At 47.0% G+C, this 21,868-nt stretch overlaps 1 protein-coding gene and 1 long non-coding RNA gene across 2 annotated transcripts in view; one reads left to right on the top strand and one right to left on the bottom strand.

Annotated features, from left to right (window-relative positions):
• Nucleotides 1–1,118: 1,118 nt before the first annotated feature.
• Nucleotides 1,119–21,868, top strand: part of LOC125334563 — a 21,672-nt gene continuing 922 nt past the window's right edge. Inside the window, exons 1-2 of the long non-coding RNA XR_007207170.1 lie at nt 1,119–1,895; nt 3,136–21,500. This is a non-coding gene — a long non-coding RNA (uncharacterized LOC125334563). The remainder of the gene's footprint in view (nt 1,896–3,135; nt 21,501–21,868) is intronic.
• YTHDF1 (YTH N6-methyladenosine RNA binding protein 1) overlaps nt 19,743–21,868 on the bottom strand; it is a 15,387-nt gene continuing 13,261 nt past the window's right edge. The window contains exon 5 of the mRNA XM_048321526.1: nt 19,743–21,242. Within this exon, the coding sequence (XP_048177483.1) occupies nt 21,216–21,242 (27 nt within the window). The 3' untranslated portion in view covers nt 19,743–21,215. The remainder of the gene's footprint in view (nt 21,243–21,868) is intronic.

Raw genomic sequence — 21,868 nt, 5'->3', positions numbered from 1 at the left:
AAATACACCCAGGCAAATAAATCGTCGCCTGAAAGCTCTGCCAGCAAACACGCATAGCACTGCTGGTCATAAAAGTTACTCTAGGCAGGGAGTCAGGGCGTGTAGAAAGCCACAGACCTGCACCTCCTGTCACAAAAATGAGTGTGAATGTGCCTCAGGTTTTTTGGGGGGGTGTGTGTTTGGAGCAGGAGGGATGGATAATTAGCACTGAAGAAGCGGCATGCTTACCAAAAAATTAAACACATGCAAGGGTTCTAAGCAAGACCTCTCCTTACTGGACATAGCCAGCTTGTTATTAAACATGATTTCTCTTCCCAGAGATTAAATTTGGTGACCTGAGATAAATAAATAAATCTCAGAGCCTATTCCCATTGTAGCAGCCGCCCTGTGATGAGGTCTGTAAGTTTAACCAACAAGAGGTGCAGCAAACCCATCTCTGCTTCCCAGCTCGCAAAATGGATGTGGTGGAAGGATATGGTGAGGCACCAGCTAAACTGCAAGTGCAGGATGCCTGAGAGGGATGGGGAGAGATGCCTGGATGCCACGGCACAGGTTAGAGCAGGTTGAGGGCAGCAAATCTATACGTGATTTCGGCATTTTCCAGGGTGGAAGTCTTAGCTTAAAGAAAAAACAAAATACTCTCTCGGTTTGTCACTTGGAAGTCAAAACCATTTCCTTCCAGGTCCTCACTCCTGTGAATCTGAGCTCATGCAACGTTAAGAAAAATCTAGCATTAAACCCCAAAATATAAAACTCGTATTGTATATTTAAAGGGAGCCTCTTACTTTATATAACTCAGGACACATTGTCTCTTCTTGGAGAGAACGGGGGTGAAATCCTACACATTACTTAAAAAAAAAAAAAAAGAAAAAGAAAACACGTTTTAAAATTACATCCATGTCAGCTCTAAAGAAAATTATCGCTGATGTCTTTTTGAGCTTGGAAATATAACTGTAGGATTCAGCTTTCCCCTCCCCCTCTGCCCCTCCACCCCCTCCCTTCCCAACCAAAAAAAAAAAAAAAAAAAAAAAAGAAAAGAAAAAGCAACAGAATATATAAAGCTCCTCTGATTAACAGTTTAGGTGCAGAACCCTATTTATAGGGTACACGTTCTCCTGTGCCGCCTCGATCCTCCAGCCTGGAGCGGTGCATTATTGATGCAGCTGCAAGTGCTCAAAGCTTAAACAATATTTTTTCCGAAAGCCCCAGCAGCCCGCCCGGGAGGAAGGTGGGGACGGGCTGGCGATGGAGTCCTGAATGTTACTCCTCCAGTTTCAAGGACATCTTGCTGATGAGGATTTGGTTAATGGAGGAGAACTTATGTCCTAGCGGTGACGTCATTGGGTCCCAATGTAATCCTCTTGTGCTGAACCCAATCAGCAGATGTGCTGAGAGCCGGGATGCGGAGAAGAAGCTCTAATCCCTTAGACTGGATGAGATCAGCTGAAACGGCCAGGACTAGACCCCAAACCCCTCTGCTAGGAAGATCAAGAGAAAAGGGATAAATTGAGAGAGACGCCTCATAACCCCTTTAAAGAGCTTTGGAGAAGAGAAGAGAAAGATGGGTGGTGCACCAAGTTCATCTTGCTTTTAAAGCCTAGCGGGAGCCTGGTTTTCACTCTGATGAGGTCCTTCTGCATTGTTCCAGGGCAGGAGGAGAAAAGAGGAAAAAAAAAAGAGAGAGAGAAAGAGAAAAGGAAAAAAAAAAAAAAAGAGAGAGGAAAAAAAAAGTCTGAAATTCAAAGATAATGAGAGACTAGGCGCCTTTCTTATTCATCTCCAGCTTGCCTACACAAAAACAAGCGTCCTGAGCCACGGGAGGGCGTTTGCACTGGATCTGAGCGAGGAGTGGAGTTTGTGCCGCCGGAGCCGCCGGGCGCCGCGTCCACGAGTGGGTAAATCCGCTACGAGCGGGGCTCCGGCTGTGAGCGCGGGGTGCGGGCGACAGTGGCGGGGAGCGACCGGCTCTATCGCTGACTTGGAACAGCATCAGGATTTTTTCCTCCCCTTGTGCAAGCGACCTTAATGGGCTTGTGATTTTTTTTGTTCTTTCTTTCTTCCTTTTTTTTTTTTTTTTTTTTTTTTTTTTTTTTTGCTTTTGGACAAAAAAGAGGGGAGGAAGGGGAGGGGGCGAGGATTTTTCAGACGCGATATCTAGAGAGAGAAATCGTCCTAAATTCATAAGGCGACTCTAAGTCTGACGGCGATCAACGAAACCGGTTTAATTGCTTTACCCCTTTTCAATCCCTCTCAATTTAAAATTTTTTTTTCCTCTTTGCATTGCTATTATTTTTTTTTAAATGAAGCTATTATTGTGCCAACCGCGGCGGAGCGGAGAGATGGGAAACGCGTGTTTAACCTCCGCCGGTTTCCCTTCAAGAGGAGAGAAATCGGCTCCTTTGCCTGGCCAGCAAAGACAAACACACGAGCGGGATTTTCATTTCGCTCTGGGGAGGGAGCGGGGGTCCCCCGCATCCCCCACGGCCCCCGCATCCCCCCGCCGGCTGCCCGGGGCTCGGACGGCGGCGGCCCGGCGTGGAGGGGAGAGCCGCTCCTGCAGCCCCGGGACCGGGGGGGCTGTGAAGCATCTCCGGGCGCTTTGCCGCCGCTCCTGCCTCCGTGCCGGGACGCGCCGCACGGCACCGGCAGCCGGAGGCTTGTTGCGAGATGTCCTCGGCGCTACCGGCTTTATTATTATTGTTGTTGTTGTTGTTATTATTATTATTATTATTATTATTACCACCACCAGCCGCATTTTTCTCGCTGGTAGGGCCGGAGCTCGGGATGTGTCCGTCTGTCCGCCCCTCTGCCCCTGGGGCTGCTCCGCGCCCGGCGCTCCGCATCTGCCCGGGTGCGCTGCAGCGGTGCGGCTGGGAGGGGGTCCGGGGCACGCTGCCGACCCCGGCAGGGCGAGGAGCGGGGGGAAAAGGACGGCAGCGGCCCCCGGCAGCAAGGCAGCCCCTCCTCGCCGCCCTCCTCCGCTCCCCGCCGCCCCCGGCCCCGCCGCGCCCCCGCGGCCGCCTCGGCGGAGGGGGGCCCCGGGCGGCGGGGAGGGCGGCCGGCGGTCCCGGCGGGGTGGACCCTGCACTGACAGCCTCTCTCTCTCTTTCTCTCCCCCCCGCTCTCTCCCGCAAGCCCCGCTCGCCGCCTGCCCTGCTCCGAGCGGGGACAGCCCGAGCCCCTCTCTGCGTGTTCACAGCGGACCTTGATTTAATGTCCATACAATTAAGGCACGCGGTGAATGCCAAGAGAGGAGCCTCACAGCTTCATTTTCATGGAAATTGGGGACATAAACCCTCTAATTACACTTAACAACAGCCACGGAGCGATCTATGGAGCATCCTCGGCCTTTTGACAAATAGGAGTAACAATGCGCCAGCGCCCGGCGGGGCAGCTGTCTCCTCGCATTAACGGGGGCACGGGGGGAGGCGGGGGGAGGCCCCGCTCCGGCCCCGCCGGGACTTGCGGGGGCTCCCGGCGTACAAAGGGCAGGAGGAGCGGCAGGACAATGCGGGCAGAGCTGGGGGGGCAGCGGGCAGGGACCGCTCCGAGGAGCGGGGCGTGGGCGGGGGGTGACGAGCGGCCTCTCGTCGCAGAGCGAGGGACCCCCCTCCCAAAGAGACACCCCCCTCTTCTCAGCCTCCACAATGCCGTTCAGAAAGCTCCCTGAAAAAACACCCCTCTGGAGGATTTTAGGAAGGGGGGCGCTTTTTGCTTCATTTTTTCAGTAGGTCTTTTTTTGGTTTTATTTTGCCGTTGCCCCTGCAATGCTCCTCCCTCACGTGGGGGCTCGGCCATGTGGCTCCCGCTGCTCTGCGGAGCTGCAAGACAGGTCCAGGGTCCTGTCCTGCCCCTCTGAGCCCCTTTGCAGCTCAACTATCCCCAGAACAAAACGATGAGCCTGCTTTTTTTCAAAAGCAGGGCTGGCAAGGTGAGGGGCTGCAGCGCTGCAGCCTCCCCAGTGCCACCTCCGGCCCTGTCACCGCAGCCTGCAAGGTGGCACACATCCCCTTTTGCAGTCTCCAGCGAGACTGCAGTAACCCACACCGGTTCTTAGGTCAGGCTTTAGACCTCAATAAATCTCTGTTGTAAGACTCGTGTATTCAACTTCCTAAAGACATGCCGAGCCCTAAGTTTGAGCTTCTTGAGGACTGTGCTTGGGCAAGGGAGGATTTGATAATTTGGCAGCAAAAAGCCATAGAGCCGGATTGAGCCGCATACACCCAACTCTCTGTGCCCCCTCCCCGCTTCATCTCTGCTCCACTTTTGTCAGCATTGCGTCTGTCCAAGGAACCGAGGCCGTGGATGTCTCCATCCTCCATCTCTGCAGTGTTTGTGTGGGACACACGACCTTGTCTGCAGCGGAAATGTCAGTGGCAGAGCACTCACCTTGCTTAGGAGGGGGGAAAGGAAAACCTTCCCGTACTTTGTGGGATTACTTGATTTCAAGCTGGCCTGTGAAAAGCAGGGACTTTCAGGCAGGGCTCCTGGGGGAAGTGGGGCAAGGGAAGAAGCAGAGGACACGGGCCGTGGAGGAGTGTGGTGTTGAGGCTGTTCTGCTGCAGAGGCATTGCACAACTGAGCAGTTGTGGACGGGTCATGCCTCCAAAGCTGGCAGGAGACAGGAGCGAGGAAGCACACGATGCCCACAGAGCTCCATCGAGCGGTGCAGCCACCTGTCCCTCTCCTGGACCTGATCGTGAGCATTGCTCCAACGAGGCCAGGTACCATGTAACTGCAGCAGCTCACAGGGCAAGAGGCTGCGGGGTGCAGGAGGGCCCAGCTTCATCAGGAGGGCTCTAGAGGCACAGAGATTCTTAAAAGAAGCTGGATTTTCCCCCTCTCTCTTTCCCAATAGATCAGCACAGGTACTGAGGTGTCGGAGACCTGCTTGCTCCCACATCCATCGTGTGCTGCAATGTCACAGGATGCATTTTGACCTCATTTGCCCCCAATGTAAGTTGGGCTATGCGGTGACTGGATTCACTGCTGGGGGAAGGGAACATCGCTGATCTCTTCCATGCAACCCTGTGGGGGCAGATCTCCAGCCACAGGGCAGTTCTGCTCTTGAACAAGTCCTTGGTTCTTTGCAAAGCTGGTAGGGAGGAGTAAGAAGCCAAGTGCAGGGAGACAGATCCTGATAAACGTAAAGCTGACATTGAGAAGGGAGTGAGCCACTCCAAGGTAATCTGCAGTGCAGCAGGAAAGCTGCTGGCTTCCTCCAGGGGCCACCAAGAGGCCAAGGATAGCTCTGAAGGAATGCAGGTAACTGGTGGGAGCTGTGTGGGGCCAAATGGACCACACTGGGCCCAGTCCCCAGATTGGCATTGAGAATCAAGATCAGTTGTGCCAAGATGGTGCAAGTCAGATGCTTATCCTGGACCAGATCGCTCTCCAGGTTTGCCGGGGAGGGTGCTGCACAGACTCCTCAGCAAACAGGACTGCCTCAATTCGCAAAGGCTCTTCCTCAGACTTTCTATGTGCTCCCTTCTTAGCCAAGAGGGGATTCATTAAATTTGATCACTGAGATGTAACCCTCCTCCCTCACACAAAGCCCCCTCCAGTGCTACCACACCTATTGCTCCGGCGTGCCTGGCAGCAGCCGTGCCCATCCCTGATCTGTGCAGAGCCAGCGGCTGCAGCACAGCCGGGGGGTCACACAAACCCCACCAAGCTCTGGGGCCACGGTGCTGCAAGGAGCCCTCCCCACCGCTGTGACACCCAGGGAGGCAGCAGGAGCCAGATCAGTGCGGCTGGCAGGAACGAGCGGGGAAGGCTGGCAGTGCAGCCGGCCGTGGTTTCATGTTGCACCTTCCCTGCTCCTACACTGACCCCTCTTTAGGTAAGTCAAGGCTCAGTCACCAGGGAGCAGAGAGTTATTGCACAGAGACATCCATGTGCCCATAAACTGCTCTCCCCGGCCTTCTCCATCGTCTTTGCTGCTCACTGTGGATTCACAGGTCCCTCAAGGATAAGGTCCCACTTCTGTGCAGCTCCTTAGCCGTGGTTGGTGGTGATCCTGCAGTGATTCCTGGCTGGCTCAGAGGCTCAGCTCTGCTGTGGTTCAGCTGGAGGCACCTCCTCCAGGAAGTCACACATCCCACAGGTTGCTCAGCTGAAAAAAGCCCCCAGAGTAACACCATTAGTCACACAGCAAGGACAGCACTGCCACCAAGTCACCTCCGGTTGCAGGCACCACTTCCTTGACATTCAGAAGGAGAATTTATCCAAGATCAGATACACTCCTGTGGCAGTCACAGCTTTAGTCCAGTTTCCTGATGGGAAAGCCTTGGGGAAAATACGAGCTGCAACATGGGGCTGGATCAGGCCATTCTATGATAGACTCACCATGGAGGAGAAATCATCATCTTATTTCCCCTGTACAGCTCCCCCACACTCAGGAGAGTGACACAGTTTCCTCCCCACAGGGAAAAGCACAGCTGGAGCCAAGTTGGGGTGAGAAGGAAGCATCACCTTCCACCCTCTAAGCACCTCTTCCTTGTAGATGTACACAAAGCACCAGCCTCCAGTCCACGTCCACATGACAACTGCTCAAGAATTTGCACATGACAGGCTCATCCTTTACAAGTCCTGACATCAATCATTAAGGACAGGTTAAAAAATAGGTGTCTTTTCTCCCAAATCACCACAGGGCAGGTAGAGCTGCCTTGTCAGCCCACTGTGTGCGCCAGGGAGGCCTTGGGTTTGAGCTACATTGAGAAATACAGGCACCACTTGGCAATAGGATAAGGAGAAACCCACCTGGGCAGAGGCCTGACTTTTGATGACATGAGTGGGTAAACTTAAGAAAGAAAGGTTAACAGTGAAGTGCATAAAAGGCTGCTGCAAGGAGAGGCAACCAGACAATTTCCATGGCTTTGCAGGTAGGAACAGGCCCAACCTGCAGCAGGAATGATTCAGGTAGTAGGAAAAGAGCCTTCTGGTGGAAAGGATAGAAAAGCACTGAAACAGCCTGGGAAGGAGGAGAAATTCCTGCCCAGGGAAGATCTGGGAGAAGCACATAGCAGGAGTCCCAAGGTGGCACTGGTCCCTCCAGCCTAACAGTGCCACCAGCAGAAAGTGGCATCACACATCTATTTCTCCTGAAAATACGGTGAAGCTTCCTCACATCTTCATGTCTTTTCCTAAACCCAAAGGGCTCATCATCTGTGTCTCCACAGAGACCAGAAACGTGCCTCTGCTCAAGTGACAATGGCAGAGTGCAGTGCCTTGTTGTCCTCATACAAAGACAAGGTTAAGGAATCGCAACAGAAGTGGTCAAATTCAAGCATCATTTTTTTCTAAAACGATAGAAATGGGATGTATCTTCATCAGTCCTATGAAAGTAATCCTATTTGGGATTACTTCCTCACATGGTTTGTCCCAAGCCAGCTCAAAACCAATTGAGAGCATTACCAAGGTATAATACCCTCAGGTGACATCCCAGAGGGATTGCCATTTTCTGTCACCTCCTAATAGCTCCCTTTCAATTGACTGCACACCTTCCTGGGTACATTTGCAGAAACAGAGGAAAACATTGATAATCAGATATGTGTGGGATCATAAAATATATCTTACACAGGTGCATCTGAAGATACATATTTATAATACATACATATATATATATAGATATACATAACATATATGTTATACAGCTGTCTCTCTGTCCAGGGACTTGCAAAGTCAGACACAGAAGGATTCAAAGCACTCACTCAAGGACCCTGAACCACGGCCTACCCTCAAGGGAGGGGAGATTTTTAGGAGGAGAGGTGATTTAAGCTGTCAGAACAATTCACCTCACCGGCAGCCTAGCTTTCCCAGCCTGGGCTGCCCGACTTTTGCCACTAGAAAGTGAGGGACCCTCAGCACATCATCCTCCCTCCCTGCAGATCCTGCCTATATTTTAGAGCAGCTTTCCTGTGCTGTTTGTGGAGCTGCTCTAGGACTGGGAGAGCACAGGGATCGCTTTCACAGCCCGCTCTCATAACCCTCTAAGTAACCCCACCGCCAGCTGCTGCCCAGCCCGAGCGGGCAACACCTCTTTAAACTTTTATCACCTTTCGTACAAAGCGAGAACCGAGACAGAAGCAGCTCCTGCAGGACAGAGGAGACAAAAGCGGGACAAAGGCACAGTGCCTCCTGCAAAGGGCCAGGTGACCGCAGGATGGCACCACTGTGGCTTCTCCTGCAGGGACAGCAGGGACAGCAGGGACAGCAGGGACAGCAGGGACACCGTGCCAGGGCCGGGCGGCGGAGCGGCCGCGCTCCCGCTGACAGAGGCGCCGGCCCTCGGGCCTCCCGGGTGGCCTTTGTGTCACCGAACCGCCGATGAATGATTCAGTATCCGGCACCTACACACGCCCTGAGCTACGATTTTGGTTTCAAGACTGTGGCTTGAATTAAATTTCATTCTGAACTGAGGAGGCAACTCTGCCTCCTCCTGACCGTCCAGTCCCGCTTCCTGCGAGGCCAGAGCCGCCCCTCTGCTCCGGCATTTAGGGAAACAACCAAAAGAGGTCTTCTACTACATTCTTTCACCCTCAACATTTTAGCCCACCGCCCCTGCCTGCCACTGGCTTTGCCACTCTGGCTCAGCTCTGAAACCCTCTCTGCCTGGCAGCCCAGCACGCTGCAGCCTGGTACCCCTGGTACCCCTGGTACCCCTGGTACCGCTCCCGTCTGCCGGGGCTGCCGGGCCCCCTGCAAGGCGCAGGAGGCGGCTGGGGAAGGGGCAGGGACCCCCGTGCTCCGGGTGGGAGCCATGGCTGCTGCTGGGCACACGGTGGCACTCGCTCTCCATCCCAGCAGAGCTGCGGGAAGCGACAGCCGGTGCAAGATGCAAAGCAGGCATTGGGTTGCTCCGTCAGAAGATGCGTGCTCGGCTCCTTCCCTGCATCCCCCGGCCCCTCTCTGGATCCTCCAGGCACGGCCGGATCGCTCGTGTCCCGGTCCTTTCTCTCACACGCAGCAGTTCTGGACGCCAGGGCTGCCACTTCCACGGGGTGTCGGCCAAGAGCTCGTGTCTAAAATGACAAGGCCGGGAGAGTGCAAGGAGCAAAGCCTTTCCTGCTGGTCTGCAAATGACCACTGTGATAAACCAGACTGTCTGAAGCCCTTTCTCCCCATAAGGATGGGAGAAGGTTACCGTCTTCACTTAAAAACTAGTTCTCCCTCCTCTCCCTCATTGCCACAGGATTCCCAACTGAGATCCACCCCAGAGGATGGATCTCCATCCCCAGAGGCAACACAAATCTCCTCTTCCCCGGCCTTGCCCCCATAAATTAACCCAATCTCCAGGGGGAATGGATGCTCCTGAGCACTTCACATCATGGTAGTAACATCCAGCCTTCCCCCACCTCGTTCCAGCAAAGCTTGCATCCCTTCCCCTATGGAAATGCCAGCTGATTCAGAGAGCTTCATGTTTTGTGCAAAGCAGTGATCAAAGGCTTGCTTGCAGCTGCTGAGCTTCATTTTAGCTATTGCACAACACAAGAAGCTGCCTCCTAGCCCACCTTATCCCCAACAGCATCTCCAAAGCAGGAGTGGTATTTAGATGAGACCTACAGAAATCACCTAATATGATGCGTCAGATCTCTTGCATTCAGATGGGAAAAGAAAAAAGGCAGAAGCAATGGAGAGGAGGAGGTGGTAGGTGCACATGAGATAATTTGTCAGGAGCCTGTACGTCAGCTCCCAGAGAGAGGACTTGTATCACACACTTGGAAATGAGCAACTTCCATTTTAGAGGGGTTACTTGTAGGGTGGCACCCTCATAAAAGACACCCCACGGGGTCCTGCAGCAGGAGAGGTTGTGCAGTGTTAATGCCAAGGCACAAGGATGCCAGATCCGGAGGCAGCAAAGCTGTAGGCTTGGAGCGTAAGGCATGAGGAGCTGACACCCAAGTGTCTGCAAATAAATGAAATCAGGGAGAAGGGAGGTGGAGCTGGGATGGAGCAAAGCAGCACTGCAAACCGGCCAGTGGAAGCAGGAGGATATGGGGGCTGTTTTCCTGGGCTGCCCTGCAGCTTTCTGCTCTAAACTCTGCTGGCAGCACAAACCCTTCCCACCCAAGGCTCCCCCTTTTCCCAGTGCAAGTGACAGCCAGACAAAGTCAGACATCTACACTGTCAAATCCTGATGGAAAGCCTTACCACTGGAAACCTGTCATTCCACAGCTGAACTCAGGTGCAGGCCCCAGAGACAGAAAAGCTTTTGGCATCGTTACAGGAAAAGATCTGGAAGTGCTGTAGGAAGTTACATCCCAATTAGCTTCACGTAAAGGTGGGGTAAGCATTACAAAGCATTTAAAAGATCAAATGCAAAAGCACAGCTTGAGTAATAGGGACCAAGGTGATTTCAGCAAGGAACAGTTGTGGTTAATCTGGTGGAGCTCTTTGAGGCTGGAACTGCTACAGCAGCCAAAGGGGAGGGAACAGCACAGCACAATTAGGTTTGCAGCATGCAGTGGACAGGGCTTTGCAAAAGAAGCTAATGACTGAGATGGGGAGTCCCAGAATAAGAGGATGTGCTGTGGCTTAATGCTCTGGAAATTGCCCAGAAACAAAGATGCAAGCAGGAAGGTATTAATGGAAGCCTTCTGTGTCAGAAGGAAATGATTCCAGGGATGCAGCAGTGCAGCCAGCTTGTCTGGAGCAGAACAAAAGGCAGTGAGGGAGGACAGGGCTTCCTAGGGCAGGGAGCTGCATTTCAGTGCTGAACATCATATTCCATGACCCCTCATACCCCAAATAAACAATTCCCTCCTTTTTTTTTTTTTTTTTTTTAAGTAGGGCTGTTGGAACGTTGCTTTTTATATTTTTTTCCAGCTTTTTTTCTTTTCTTGCTCTCAAGTTTCTTGGCTTGGGGTTTTTTTTTTTTGGTTTGGTTTCTTGTTTTGCTTTTGGTTATTTTTTTTGTCTGGTTAGTATTTTTGTTTGTTTTTTTTTTTTTTTTTAACAAAATTAGGAACTTCTTTCAGAACAAACTGTGCCAAGCAGCACACACAGGCCCCATCAGTGTGGGGATGGAACAGTTGCATGGCTGCGATCACATCCTATACTTGGAAGGCCAAGCATGAGCTATGCCAGATGGTGCCAACCAGGAGTTACATTGCCCATATCCTTCCCTGCATTCTGCAAATCTGCAGAGAAATGGAAATGGCAGGTGAGGAACAGAAAGGCTTCATTTTGTACCCTTTAGCTTTGGTGAGAGCCTTGCAGTGCAATAATCTGACACACATGGAAACAAATTCCAAGCGAATGGCACCTAAAAACCATCTCAATTCCCAGGACTGAGAGCAGTGACATAAGAGAATACTCCAACATGACTAAGACAGGAGCTAGGATTATTTTTTTGCTCTAGTCCTTGAATTCAGTACTTGGTTGTAATACTCAAAAGCCAGGCCGATTCTCAGCTCGAGCTACATCCCTGCAAAGACCACAGTCTGAGGGGTTCTCCCCTTGTGGGAGTCACATCTAGAAGTCAGAGTTGAGTATGGCATAAGCTCAGGAAAAGAAAACAAAGGGTAAAATATTCTTGGCTCCTGGAGCACTCATCCCACAGGGAACAGAAACCCAGCCTGACCTGAGAGCAGCAGAGCACACACAGGTTAAGGAATCTGTTTGCCAGAGGAGGATGCAAAGCACTGTGAGAGGTCACCACACTCTTATGATTTACCACAATCCTGGTGATTTCCACGTGAATTTATTTCTCAATTCAACAGGTCTTGAGAACCCTGGGAACAATTTACCAACTACATCACATGACCTCAGAGTGATCCATATATACCTATAGCTTTAAACTAATTCAAAGGCATCCTAAATATGCGGTTGGACCTATGGAAAGAGTCAACTCCCTGCCTAGCTCTCTTTGGCTCATCTGAACTCTGCTGATGGCCACTGAAATGGCAATGCTGTTAACTACAGCAGCACCACCAAATTAGCACCACGGAGATGATCAGGATCTCTGCAGTTGGCCTCTTGGCATGAAGTTTGCTATTACATTTCCTCCAGCTCTGCTAATTCTGATCCTTTACCCTGCACTAGCTGTGCTAACTGTGCAGCCTGGGGTGTAGATCCAAGCACTGAACTAAGGTATTTTGGGTTTTATAGTTAGAGCTCAATTAAAAAACCAAGTATGGACAGGACTGTAATGGGAAGGGGAGCAGCGCTCTGGGACAGAGAGCCTGTGCTGTAAGCCAGTGTTGCTACTAGAGAAAAGGTAACCCAGAATAAAATCCTTATCTTACCAGCACTTTCACACTGTAAAAGAATTGCAGAGCTTCCCAAACCCTTTTTTATTTATTGGCAAGTTCTTGCAGGAAGGAGAACCCATCCTCTCAGAATCCCTTTGTTGGGCTGGAACCACTCAGCGTGGGATGTGCTTTTACAGCATGGGCAACCGGGCAGGCATCACACCAGACCAACTGTCTGACAAAAGCTGTGAAAAAGGGGTTGCTTTCCCTGGTTTGCATCTCTGAGAACAGCCTCTGATGTACACTGAGCCTTCCAGACCTCCTCCCTCCTCTGCTATTTCATTTCATTGTTAATCATCCCACTTTCCTCTTTGTTAGCATCATTAATACCTTTAATGCATTCTTATAAAAAGCACAGTGAGATTGCCAGCTAGTGGAAATCAGCAGCATCTGGGGCTGTGCCAATTCCCTTCAGCTCAGACACACAGTGATAGCTGCCACCTTCCCATTTGTGTGAAGAAAAAGCCATCACTATTTGTCCGTGCCCATCTCCTCTTGGAAGCAAATGCATGCGTGTACATAAATGTAATATATACACTGGCATACATAAAGCTATTATACAGCAGAAAAATCCCAGTGTTTGTTCCAGAGTGTGATTTATTTGAGAAACTAATGGCTTATTACATGCAGAACGCTCTCATTCTACTGAGGATGAAAAGTGCCTTGGAGAATGAAGTCTGAGAAAGCTGCACAAGTAACTGCATTGGAAATGATGACATTAGCTCACAGAGAAAATCCATTTTAGCTGCCCAGGACTCTGAGCCTGTGTTTGTACAATTTCCTGTGGGCAGAGGTGTCAGAGAGGTACTGCCTATAAACCTCCTTTTCTCTGTGATGTGATGGCTCCTGTAACTAATCTTTCAAACACACAGAACGCTTGCTGCAGTCACCAGGCTAGAAATGCTTTGTGCCTCTGGACAAACCTCACCAGACTGACTAATGGCACAGCTGGGATCCCAGGAATAATTCAAACACCACCTTTATTGCTTTATGAGCAACAACTGAGGGATGCTGCAGCAGCCACAAGCCTCTCAGGAAAGCCCATGTGGGCTTCTCACTGCAGGTGTGCTGGGGAAGCTGATGACAGCACATACTGTGCACCACTTGTTTTCCCTCCCCTCCTCCTGTCTTTCCCTTTATCTCTAACATAACCATGCCTTCACACTTTAAAAAACAAATAAGAGCAAAAAATATCAGGGTTGCTTTCACATTTGCCACCTTCCCCCTTCCCTCTGCTCAGGTTTCTCTTCCCTGGCCCCCTCTGTGCCTTGCTGCTCACCCTGCAGAGCCGAGCAGGGCTCTCTCATGCTCCACTTGTACAACGGGCTTTCTACAGGCTTTTGACTGCTAATGACCTCCATGCTCCAAGTATTTCTGAGTGAAAAACTGCATCTGTTCACCGACTGGAAAGCACAAAAGCACAGCTTCACAAATGCCTGCGATGGTTTTACTCACCCTCTTCATCACCTCAATGGGCCACTCGATTTGTGGAACATCAGCCCATCAGGAAGAGGTGAGAGGGAAAGGGGCTGGGTGTTCTCTGAAGCCCCAACGCAGGTCACAGTCCCTACAGCAGGTGACAGTTTTGAATATGTTTCTGAGGATGGTTGTGCCTCACAACCCCGCTCTCATTTCACCAGGAGGCTTTTGGACTTTAACAGGAGGAACCTCTGTGCAATTTGTGACCTGCAGGTTCACACCCTTGCTTGTATTTATTATTTTAAAAAACTCTAATGGAGTAATAACTTTTAAAAATCTGTCTAAAGATCACTCTGTCTGCTGCTCTTTTATTAATACCCTCCTTTTCATCTTCCGCTATCATGTTCTTTGAAATAACTGAATTAGCAACTTGCAGTGTTTTCCCATCCTCATCAAGGTCAGTAAGTTCAGGAAAAAATCTGAAATTATACCTGGCTCATAAAATTACTCCTCTTCCCCACCTACTATTTTACTCACTACAGGGAGATTACATTTCCCATGGGGGCTCATTAGTGTTGCTCTTTGCTCAGCATCAGGAAATCTTTTGGAGTTGTCTTTGCTCCCACTTGATAGAAATTGCTCTTTATTTCTTCTCCCAGCTCACTGACCACAACTCCCTCATTCTTAGGGATTTTTAGAAAGACATTCTTAGGCATTTTTAGAAAGACAAAGCTTTTGGACCAAAAAACCCTACCATGCTTCTAACCTTGATGCTGCTGCTGAGTGAATGAACGAGCTGTCCAAGGCACACTGAAAGATTGGTCTTTAAGGGACTAACAGGTTAAAACTAGGAATTCCTGTTCTTTGTCAGAGCAAACAAGGAATTACAATGTTTTAGTTGTAATTTCTCTTTTACAGAGGTCAAATATATAAAGCTAGAGGACACAAAGCAGTCTCCCTTGCTTTCATTTTTTTAAATGCTGCACACCAGTGATACAACATGCAGCTACACCTCCTTAATTGGTTCTTTTGTTCCAAACTTCTGGTGGCTGATCTAGCATTAGTGGAAAAAAAGCATAAATCCCTGAACACTGTGAAATGAGCTAGCTCAGTTAAGCAGGTACTACATATAAAAACCAGGGCATAACAACACTGAATTTGGTGTGATTAAGTGTCTGACCATCCAACTGCTGCCAACAGTTCAATTTCAGTACACTATAACTGAGTATTTTGATTCAAAAGGAGATCTCAAAGTGACACAGTGTTGAGGACTGAAAAGGATAAAATATGAGAGAAATCTCAACAACTTGCCAGTGGCTTAAGAAATAAAACCTGCTTTGGTACCTCAGAATTTGATACTCTCCCAGAAATGGGGTCCTAACCAGAAACTGCTCCTTCCTGACACCTCCCAAGCAGCCTCCCTGCTCAGCCTTTTTGGCTCCTACTCCAGTCCCTGCTCTACCTTAGAGTACCTGTGGGAAAGTAGAAAATAGCTCTTTTAAAGATTAAACCTTCAGTCTTTAAACAGAACAGTTCAAAAATCCTCTGCAATGGCACAGTTTTGTTATCAGTCCTACCCTGCACCTTCCAGGCTTTGTCCAAGCCCAATCCTGAGCAGCAGAGCTGGGAAGGATCTCAGCTTTTGTGTATCTCAGAGCACCTTTCAGAGAGGCTTTGCATGAGTTCAAGATTGGAATAGAGGTCTAGAAAGTTTACAGACAGTTGCACTTAACAAATGTGAATCTTCATGCCAGGTAACAAATGTCACTGATGTATTTATGAAATACAGGCCAAAACATCAAAGCACCTTGTCTTTTCCCCAAAGTGTTTTCAAGGGCTCTGCATAATCATCTTTTTTACAAGTGGCCAAAAGCCTCCACTGACAGTTTTTGATGTTACAAGTGGGAGCTTTTTGCAGACCTCTGAGGAGTTCTTCCCCCTACAAATCAGACTATTGGCACTCACATAAATGTATACTGTTGATGTTTTACAAATTCGTATAGAACAGATTTAGATTAGAGAAGGATTTTCATACACAGCAATGGACTAAGAAAGCCGAAGAGTCTCCGTAAATCCCCAGACTTTCCAAAATCCATTATTTCCTGAAAGGGCTGATTATTCACAAAGGAGATGAAGAAGAAGCCACTCCACCAGTAAGTTTAACTCCAAACTTGGTAAATTTGGGCCCACTACAGAGCATGTGCAATCTTGAATTAGAAAAGTGACTCTCCCTCCAGGTGCAGACAATGATCTGATTTGCTACTTCTCAGCCTAAGGACTCCTACCTCCCCCAAGTTCCACCAGAACTGACTAAACACTATTTCAGCAAAGTGCTTTCAGCTGCAAGAACCTGAACATTCCACTTCTCTGCCATCAAGTGCTTTCAGCTGAAATGTGTTGTCACAAGAGAGCAGGAGCAGGAGGAACAGCTCCTACTACATCAGTGGTTTCAAACTCACGAGGGTTTGCAGATCTCAACTTCCAGAGACATGCTGAACTATGGTAGAGACTTAGACATTATCAATAATCAAATTGCCCAAGTTACAATGTGCAGACCCACAGAGCAGAGCACAGAAATTAAAGTAGATATAAATAATGAAAAAAGCTCCTTAATAATATCTGTATAAATCAATGCATCCTTTACTGATAAAATTTATTTTCTTCCTATTCTCACACCCAGATGGTGAGGGGGGAAAAATTTAAGGAGGTTGCTTGCAATATATATTACTGTCCAAGGCAATGCATTAATAATCTAAAAATAGCTGGAGAATGTATATTTGGTAAAACAAGTATTTACACCTCTTTCCCACTGTCTTCATTATTGAAACCACAGCAAAACACCAGATCCTACTGATTTGGACATTAGAAATGCGTTTGGTGAAGACTTTACTGTCTGTCTGTTGTCATGGTAACATCCCAGGTAAAAATAATTTCTTGAATAACTTATAAACAGACAGATGGCATAAAACCTACGCTCTCCAAATTGAAGGAGATTCAGTAAAAGACAGTGTTGATGCCAGTTCCACAAAGTCCTGCATGTTGAAGAGGGCACATCTCCAAGGTCTTGCTCGCGCTGGCAGAAGTTCACCTCAGGACGTGAACAAAAGGGAGATCAGGGATGCTGCAGGAACCAAAATGAGGAGACAGAAGTCAAGTCAGCACTCTTCTATGTAGCATTTCCCAAGGGATTACAAAGGTGCCCTGAAATAATGATCCTACATAAAACAAGGAAATTAATCCCATATTGTACCAGGGAACAAAAGCTGTTCTTGGAATTGCTGAAGCCCTGCCCTGCTTATGCTCTGGCAGGGAAATGAGAAACATCACCGGCTGCCATCACACTGCACGTGCAATGCAGCGCTGCGTCTGCAACAGGCAATTGGAAAGCTTTTTTTAATCAACATAAGCTTTCTGAAGACAGGAAAGCCGTGAAACTGACAACATTCATACCCAAGACAATTCCCTTCACCCTCACATTCGGCCAAAGCACCAAGAGATGTGAACGGGGAAGTCGCACTGTGGGAATGATGTCAGCTACGGAACAGTCCATCGAGCTGAGCCATGTTTCTTGTGAAATCCAAAATCTCCCTCTGCCAAGTCACACCCCAATTAAGTCATTTCAACATTCTGACTCAACTCCCTTAATTCTAAAAATAGGCTGAACAAGAGCTGTTCCTTCTCAAAGGAGCTGTGGACAAGGCAGGCTACAGCCAAGGCAGTGATCACAGCCCCAGCCACAGCTACACTCGCTCTGTTCTTGGGCAGGATCACAAATTCCAATTAAAAACCTGCACTTTCCCAAAAATAGCAAACAGCTTTCTCCTGAAATGAGCAGATGCTGAGCACCGTCGTCAGCAAGAGCCAGAGCTTTTTCCAAGGGAAACAGATTGTTCAACATAAAGAATTCAAAGTAGCTGAGAGCCCAGGAAAAGGAGCATTACATCAAAACACACTTCTCTCCATCAGCTGTTTGTGCCTTGTTTTGCATTTATCTGCTGTTTTAACTAAACTTCCCTTACTCCTCTCAGCTACTTTTCTCAATAGGTGCAGAAACCAGAAAAAGGCAGTAACATTAGATCAGTGAGTTTTCTTTTGGTATTTTTGCACTATCTCTGCCTACAAGTTTTTTTATGGCCAGATTTACTGGAATTTCCATCTTCTATGGCCAAATAAAACCTCTCATTATTAAAAACGAAAAGCAAACCACTTACCCCTGCTCTGTAGTGCACTGTGGTCAGTCTAATGCTTAGAAATAAATACTTATTTTTTTTTACTGAGATCTCACTAATACCCTTTGAGTAAATTCATAAACACCTTTAAGTTCTCCAAAGAAATACCAAGTATTTTGTGAAGAAACATCTTTGAATATAAACACATCATCTCACATCTTTGAACATAAACAGTACTGTAAAGGGTGAAAAAAAGAAAAAAAGTAGAATTTTAAATTTTACATCCCCTATTTCCATTTCCCAAAAATGAGAGGTAAGAAATCAGTCTGGCCTTATGAGCACAATGTGTTATGGGAGAGAAGTAATCTTGAATTTCTGTCTGCTTGTTTCTGCCCTCACACATCTGTGTAGGGTTTAACTTCATCGTTTGCTCTACAAGCACAACTCACTCCCAGCAACAAACATAATCTCCATGAAGACTTAATTATTCAGTTCTATTACCTTTGGTGTGACGACCTGCAAACAAATAGGTTTTTCCCCCATGATGTAAGTTCACAGCTTCAGAGCAGTACAATGGGCTGCCATCACCAACCAGTAATTGCACCAGAGAAATAATTTAACTTTTTAATCAGCATTTGGTGCTACCAGCTCCATTTGACTTAAAAGTGAAAGGCAGCAGCGTTACTGTCACACCCAAACTCCAGAAACATCAAGCAAAGCAACTCATTTAAGGAGCGAATTTAAGCACCAATTCCAAAAGCACACAGCAACATTCCTTCAGAACCATTACTTGGACTAAATAAAGAATAAGCAAGACTTGTGACATGAAGTTATTCTTCAAGACACTGGAAGAATGCTTCTTCCCCCTCGCAGTGAAATGTGAACTCTGTGAAACACAAAAAGTGAGTCATCCCTTGGAACTGCAGTGGCAGGGGATTGAAAATCAGAAGGACCAGCAGCCAACACTGCAGTTATCTGAGCACCCAACGTGGTCGTGATGAACAGGATTATTTTACCCACTGTTGAATCTTCTCCCACCTCTCTGATAGGGCTGTACAACTCTGCAGTATCAGTAAGAAAACTCTTCAGGCTGAAGCCGTTTTCTGCTGCCCACAAAGCCAGGCTGCTGAAACACATCATCGCCTTAATACAGTCAAACCAGTTTCAGCTGACGGCTCCCAATTATTTTTTTTAAATTTTTGTGTTTCGTTTTCTTAGCAAATATTTACCTGAAGTCTGTATCACAGCAGAGATTGTTTAGATTAAAAAAAAAAGGTACTAAAGTTTGTAACTAACTTTTCTCTTGAGGGTCCAGATGGAGCAGAGATTTTTGGCTCTAGAATCACCAGTGGAAGTGTTCTGACATAACTGAAACTAACAGCAGGCACTTTTATTGGATGACAACATGTTTATAAAAAGCAGAATTGCTTCAATCAGTCAGTTAAAAAAAGACATTAAGGCAAATTACTACAGTTAGAGCTGGGAAACACAGCCAAGTGCTGGGAAAGAAACTGGTCAGCTTTACTAGATTTGGGAAGTTCTTTTCCCACCCTGGTGACTGAAGGCTGTGCTGCTGCCTCCTGAAGGACACAGCACAACTTCCAGTCCTCTCTTCAGCTTCTCTACAGTACAAGGGAAGCACAAGCGGGGAAGCACAAGTGACAGCCTCTGCACACGGATGCAGGTCCTCTGAGGAATGGGAACAGTCAAAGCAGCTTAAATGTCCTCTGCAGAGTCCTGTGAAACCCTTCTGCACCCTTCAGGTGTGCTGAGAGCTAACATCTGAGTTAGTCCATCAAACCACTTCTCAAGTTAGATTTAATTGATGAGTCAGCATAAAGGGTGACTGGAACAGAGGAAGACAAGTGAATGCAGGGAAAAAATGAAAATGACATCAAGCTTGCTAAATATGTATTGTTTATTAAGGCTTGTATTCTCCTAGAGGAAAAAGTTAATCTGATGCTGTCCATTACTCCTTACAGGCAGTAACAGTCCAGAGACAGAGTTATACGTTCTAAATACAAGTCTAAATGATACAGATTAAACTTTATTTAAATTGGAGGTCCTTTTGGAGTAAATAGTATTCAGAAGATACTTGCTTTCTAATATAGTAAAAGATCCTCTACAATAAACACGTGCAGATTCAGTGTGCTAGAGCAGCGGACATGAGCACCATTTCCATGCTTAACTGGAACTCCAGTTGGTGACAGGTTCTCCGACGGTCCCCTCACTCCACAAAAACATGACAGCAAATTCAATTTCTTAAAACAGGTTTTTTTACTCATCCAACAGAAAAAAAAAATTAGACATACACACTGTCAATTTTAAACATCTGAGGCATAATCCATCATATTATCCGTACTATTAGTTCCTACGTTAAAGCTCAGCATTATTGGTATAAAAACTTTAAATGGCATTAGGATTTGGGGGGGGTTGGGAGAGAGTAATGAAGGGAAGGATTAAAAATGATCTGCAATTAACTAATAACACCTGAAAGCTGAAACAGGTTTAAACACATTGTTTAAAACCCCTGCAATGTCGATAGCATCACATTATTATTTAATTAAGCTACAAAAACCGTAAAGCAGAATTATGGCTGAGAGAAAGCATCTCGCTCACCCTCGGCAGGATATGGAGTAACAGATGCACACTGAAGCACTGGTTAACAGAATGTGAAAGGGAAATATTTTCCAGAAAAACAATTCCACTGACAATTTGATTTTCTACTAGACAGACCAACATGGCGCATCAGCAGTTTTAAAAGAGTAATTGTACAGATAAATAAAGAGGCAGAGCAGCTGCACAAAGTGATCAAAATTTAGGGTTTTTTTCATTTCAAAATTCTGAAGTGCAGTATCTTAGGAGGTTTTTTTTTAAATGACAAAAAAAAAAAAATCAATGCATGGTTTCTTACTTCTGCCATGAAGAAAAAGGGGTTGGGAGGAGGATAAAGGAAGATTTGTCATGTATTCTCCATAATCTCTATATCTGGCTAGGAACATAATTCGTGCCAAAATAAAGTCTTTGGGAAGCACTGACACTTTAGTATGCTCATGTATAGGTCCACATTAGGTTAATATAACTGTTTACCAACTTAAAAAAATAAAAACAGACACACCTTTATTAATGATTTCTACAGAATTTTACATAGAAAAAAGATACAAATTAATGCAGATCCACTTGGGCAAAAATAAACTACAATGTACTTAAAGATGCAACAACTTAATTTCCCCTGCACGAGAAGATATATTGGAGCTGAAAGCTTTAGTTTGTCCTGATGCCAGGATACAGCACCAGTTATACTTAATTTTGTTTCTCATAGTCGAATTTAATATCAGTTCTAGTATATATATCAAACTGTATATGTTTATTCTTATTGTTTGTTTCGATTCTGACGTTCCTGCAAAGAGAAAAAAGTTAAGATTTTAGTCAAAGGAACAAGCAAAGAGTTTTTAGTAGTTTAACAGCACTAATGTGCTTCTAGATAACTATACACTTAAAACAATGCTGCTACTTTTTATAAATATATTGCTCATACCCAACAAACCCAAGGACTCGATAACTTAATGTTTTTTAATGCAGTCTCAAATGGAACATCTGGATGAATACCTGCAGTCACTTCAAACCAACAGCAGCTGAAGGTCACAGAGAGAGAAAGGTATGAAATATCAACACTCCTAAAGAGAAACAGGATCTGCAATATTTTACTTTCTGGATTATTTCAGCTACTGCAGTAGTAGCACAACCAATACATGAGCAGAAAGCAGATGGCAGATTAGTGAACTCCACAGAACTGGTCTAATTTTGAAGCACTCAAATGACTTTGGAGTTAAGTCACATTCAGTAAAAGCAGGGATTTGAGCTGTTGAGAAATGCTGTCCTTAATTCTTCTTCTTTGTTCAACTATGCTGGGAAGCACTGGGAAATATTTGGGGGTAAGGGAAAAAAATACTAGGTAGAAGAAGAGTTTTGTGCTTCTACATAAGTCTGATAAAACCCAGCACAGCTGGACTGAACAACTGAGCA

This window comes from Corvus hawaiiensis, chromosome 17, assembly GCF_020740725.1.
Source record: "Corvus hawaiiensis isolate bCorHaw1 chromosome 17, bCorHaw1.pri.cur, whole genome shotgun sequence".
NCBI classification, from domain to species: Eukaryota; Metazoa; Chordata; class Aves; order Passeriformes; family Corvidae; genus Corvus; species Corvus hawaiiensis.
This window is presented reverse-complemented; position numbering and strand designations above follow the sequence as displayed.